The sequence below is a fragment of the Sinocyclocheilus rhinocerous genome, unplaced genomic scaffold (assembly GCF_001515625.1).
Source record: "Sinocyclocheilus rhinocerous isolate Xijiao unplaced genomic scaffold, SAMN03320098_v1.1 scaffold686, whole genome shotgun sequence".
Taxonomy (NCBI): Eukaryota; Metazoa; Chordata; class Actinopteri; order Cypriniformes; family Cyprinidae; genus Sinocyclocheilus; species Sinocyclocheilus rhinocerous.
The window spans coordinates 284,215-289,125 of record NW_015647963.1 but is presented as its reverse complement, the minus strand read 5'-3'; the positions used below and the strand labels follow the sequence as shown (position 1 = coordinate 289,125).

The 4,911-nt window shown below is 37.7% G+C and overlaps 1 protein-coding gene across 1 annotated transcript in view; it reads right to left on the bottom strand.

Moving 5' to 3' along the window:
- LOC107709515 (E3 ubiquitin/ISG15 ligase TRIM25-like) overlaps positions 1 to 4,911 on the bottom strand; it is a 29,403-nt gene that overhangs the window by 16,243 nt on the left and 8,249 nt on the right. Inside the window, exons 4-5 of the mRNA XM_016514009.1 lie at positions 3,819 to 4,146; positions 3,417 to 3,512 (exon numbers count right to left, since the gene is read on the bottom strand). Coding sequence (XP_016369495.1) covers positions 3,417 to 3,512; positions 3,819 to 4,146 — 424 coding nt within the window. The remainder of the gene's footprint in view (positions 1 to 3,416; positions 3,513 to 3,818; positions 4,147 to 4,911) is intronic.

Sequence of the window (4,911 nt, the reverse complement as noted above, 5' to 3'; positions counted from 1 at the left end):
GTAGGAAATTTACAAAATATCTTCATGGAACATGATCTTTACTTAATATCCTAATGATTTTTGGCATAGAAGAAAAATCTATAATTTTGACCCATACAATGTATTTTTGGCTATTGCTACAAATATACCCCAGCGATTTAAGACTGGTTTTGTGCTCCAGGGTCACATATATTATGTGCATTTAAGATTAAATTAAAAAAAAAAAAGTTAAATAATTTTTTTAGTTTAATCTATTATTTTAATTCTAACTGAACTCTCATTCTTTTTCTTTTTACTTTTTTGTTTTTGTTTGTTTTTTATTGTATTATTTTATTGTTGTTTTGCAGAGAGAAGCATGAGGGATATCAGGATTGACAGAGCTGTGGGAGTTTGTAAGAAGATTGTCAGTGTTTTTTCGCACAGCTGGAAAAAGCAGTGAGCACTCAAAGATGCTCAAGTAGAACTTGGCCTTCCTCCACACAAACTTGTGACTGAATCGGCAACATGATGGGGATCAAGGCAGAAGATGATTCAGCGGATGCTTGAGCAAGAGAAGGCCATAGAAGCTCAGAGTGCATCTAAAAGGCAGAGGAAGAGTCTTGGAAGTTTTTTAAAGAAACCAGTCGCTGAGATGACCAGTGTTTCTGAAACAGAGAAAACTGAGGCTGAATTAAACAACTACTTGCATGGGCCACTTGCAGATGGTGAAAGCAATCCCCTTAGGTGGTGGAAGGTACACAAGGTGAATTTCCCTAACATCAGTCGTTTAGCGAAAAAGTACTTGTGCATCCCTTCATTTGTTATGTGTGTTTTGCACTAACTAAAACACATTTTGTGTTTTGTAAACTAACTGAAGACATAGTTGGGATCGTTACTTTTTGATACAATGTTTGCACTATTTTTACAATTTGTTCCATGAGACAAGAGTGTTGAAAACTTAGACTATCTAATTGTTGGTAGCATGTTCCACATACGTATTTTTTTTTACATTCTAAGAGTGTGTCATTGACTGTTTCACGGTGAACGTCTTTAATTTATCAGGTTACTTTAGTGTAATTTGTTGCTTTATTAGGATTTATTTGCAGTTGCACTTTTTGCAACTATTAGGGCTGTTTGCACTATTTTTGCCACTGTTTGCACCATGAGAGTATAAATAAATACAGAATCTGTGTTTACATTTTAAACCTGATCTGTTTTTAAAAATGTGTAGTTGTAATGTGATGTTTTTCAGCACAGTTACTGGAACACAACTTAAACATAACATAATCTGCTATTTTACAGAAGAAAATTATTTATGCAAAGGCTGGTGTTTGGATATCGTCATTGATATCGTTATCGCAATAAATACCAGAAATTTTCGTGATACATTTTTTTGGCCATATCGCCCATCCCTACTCCCTCCTCATCGGCTTTTAGGATACACTCAAAGAGGGATTACAGAGGACAAATAAGAAAAACTGTGGCAGGTGTCGTTTTAAAAGTATGCGCATTTCCTACCTTATTTGTAAATGAAATTCATCTCCAATCCTTCTTCTATCATTTTAGGTTTATCCATTATTCGAATGCTAGAAAAAAATATAGTTGGTTTTCCAAGTAAAAACCACTAAATAACGTTTACACGTTGTTACGTAATGACACGCAGTATTCAGGGGGTGGGGATTTTATATGAAATTTATAAACTTTTTTTTTTTTTATATTTTATAATTTTATTAGTTTACTCAGCCATGTTGCTAAATAACCTACAGGTGCATCTCAATAAATTAGAATGTCTTGGAAAATTTCATTTATTTCAGTAATTCAACTCAAATTGTGAAACTCGTGTATTAAATAAATTCAGTGCACACAGACTGAAGTAGTGTAAGTCTATGGTTCTTTTAATTGTGATTATATGGTAAGTCATTTTTATACTGATATAGATAGTGAATTGGTGGGTTTTTGTTAAATGTGAGCCAAAATCATCACAATTAAAAGAACCAAAGACTTAAACTACTTCAGTCTGTGTGCATTGAATTTATTTAATACACGAGTTTCACAATTTGAGTTGAATTACTGAAATAAAGTAACTTTTCCACGACATTCTAATTTACTGAGATGCACCTGTATATCTTCAACATATATTGTCTATGACCTAAAATGTGGGAAGATTTGTTTTCAGTGCACTTTCCAAATTTTTTGCTTAAGAAAGTATGAAAATATAGTTACTATGTTTTTTATTTGATTTAGTCAAAATGGTTTTGCATCAAACAATGTGATTTTCGGCAATCCAGATCTGGCAGCAATAGCGCATTTTTCCTCTTGGGCGAGCGTTTCGCAGAAAGCTTACCTCGTGCATCAAATCACACGCATGCCAGCAAACCACTGAGAATGCGCTATAATCTTGACGAGTCACAGCAATAGAGCGCAGGCGCCAAAGCTGCTGTGAATCCACTTGCCCTTAAGCTTTTATAACTGGCACAGATTTACAGAAAATTACTTGTCATAATTTGACGTACTTATTCCCAACACTTTATTAAGCTTAAAGTTACATCTCAAATAACAAGGGATCAAATCAAGTTTTTATTAATTAACCCACAAATTCATTCTCTCAGATGGCCTGGGTATGTGGAGCATTCGCAGCTTATATGGACGGAATGCCACTGGTGAAACACTTTGCAGAGCGATCGCCCAGCAAATCCTCTGCAGCCCACCTCCAGAGGCTCTCAGTGAGTTTGCCAGCCCTGCCTTCTGCATTCTTCAACTATCTCCTGGTACTTGGCACACTTCCTCTCACTGGCCTCGTCCATGTGCTCTTCCCAAGGCACAGTGCGCTCCAGCAAGAGCAATTGCTTGGTGGAATCTGCGACATTAATCCTGTCTAGACGAAGCTGTGTGGTTATTATTCTGGTTAGGATCTGCCAAGATCCACCTCCAGTTGCCAGTCAGCAGCAGTAGTGAGGAGGCCAGACTTTGATCTCGGTTGTGAATGGGCTTTCGTTCCAGCTCTGAGAAGCTTGGTGGTCTTTGGCTTGTGGTGGACCTTGATGGAATTGATGGCTGTGCCTTTGCTCTCAGCAACTGCCTTAAGCACCTGGTCGTGGCGCCAGCGATAGCATCCATCTCCAAGGGCTTTTGAGCAGCTACTAAGGTTCCTGGACTCCCTACTAAGCTACTAAGGTTCCAAGGACTCCCCTTCCTGAACAAAAGAGACAGGTGTCTCGACTTTGCCCCAGACATGGAAGTTTGCTGGACTTGGTAGGACATCGTAGGCAGTTTGGACTAAGAACTTGATATTATAGAAGTCTGCTTTCCAGATGTCGGCCCAGGTGATCTTACGTTGCAGAACATTTTCCTCCCTTCCATTAACTGACATCCAATGTGTGATTTAAGTGTTCCCTTAATTTTTTGAGCAGTGTATTATAATGCATAGTCAATTTTACATTGTCTTAACTTCCACTCACTTTTCTCAGCTCTACTGAGTGCTGGATTTCTTGAATCTTCTTCATTCTGTCCTGGATCATCTGTTGCACATCTGTCTTTTTCTTATCCAGCTGATTCTGCATAAACAGAAGAACACATTTATGACTGAATTTAGCTTTCCATCTTCTGATAAAAGTCTTATTTGAATATTGATTTTGAAAACCATTTAAAGACAACATGAGCTGGTTGTTTTGTATCTTTTAGTCCATGTCTGACATTTTTAAGGGTAACATATGCTGGGTAACAAAATTCACAAAATCAGCTTTTAACAGATGTAGTGAAATACTTTTGGATTTTTAAAAGGGACATGTTCTTTAACATGTCAACACACAGGAAAGATGTATTTCATGGGATCTTTATAGTGTTTTGTTTGTATCTCTTGCCTTCTTCTCTTGACTCTCCTCCTCTATAGGAACAGTGTTGTGAGTCCTGTGGTCTCCTTCAGTGCAGGACAGACACACACACGTCTGATCATCTCTGCAGAACAGCTCCAGAGGTCTCTCGTGTTTCTGGCATATATAATCCTCCAGATTTTCCACAGCGTTGATCAGTGTGTGTTTCTTTAGACGTGGGAGTCTAAGATGAGGCTCCAGGTGAGTCTCACAGTAAGAGCTTTGACACGTCAGGCAGGACTTCACGGCTTTCTGCTTTCTTTCATCACAGAAGTCACAGAACCCCTCAGATCTTTCTGGATTGAGCTTCTCCTTTAAGCTGAAGTATGTTTTTTCTGCGACACAAGTGTCACTTAGCGAATTTACAAAAATAAAGCATATTTTCAAACAACCTTGCAAATGTTTTTGTGAAAAAAATTTCACAAGTCGTGCCTCCCCCAACTCAAGCATCACAAACACAGCTCATACGGGTGTTGCGAAGGCATGTCTCAGGTAAAAGTAGGCTACTTTCAATAAAAGGTCCAACATATTGGGATACTTTTAGCTGTGTTCCTATGTGCTGTGTGAGAAGCTTAAGCAACTGAGAAGGCTAACGCTGTCTAGAGCAGGCGTGGCCAGTGTCAGCCCTGAAGAGCCACACCCCTTGTCCAAATACCTGCACTTGCGATCTTTGCACTTGACCAATTGACTACTTATATGATGTATTTCCTGTATTTGGTCCAAGTGTTCAAGTGAGCATGAAGACCACAAGTATGTGTAGAATTTTTCATTACCTGATAGGACACACTTATAGTGTTGTAAATAATGCTAATTTTTACAGAGTTTTATTTTTATTTTCAATACTTTGCCTTTTAAAATCAGCTTCTAAATATCTGTTCAGTAGTCCCTGTAACAGATGACACTATTTAATTTTGTGGTGCTTCTAATTAAGTGATAAAAAGCAGTTGCAAATGTTGTACAAATTATCACCACAACTCATTTGCACCAATAAAACATGCAACTCTTTGTTTTAGTTCCAAATTATATGTAATATCTAACTGTTATTAATTTTTAACATACATTGGAAAGGTTTCCGTGACCTCTC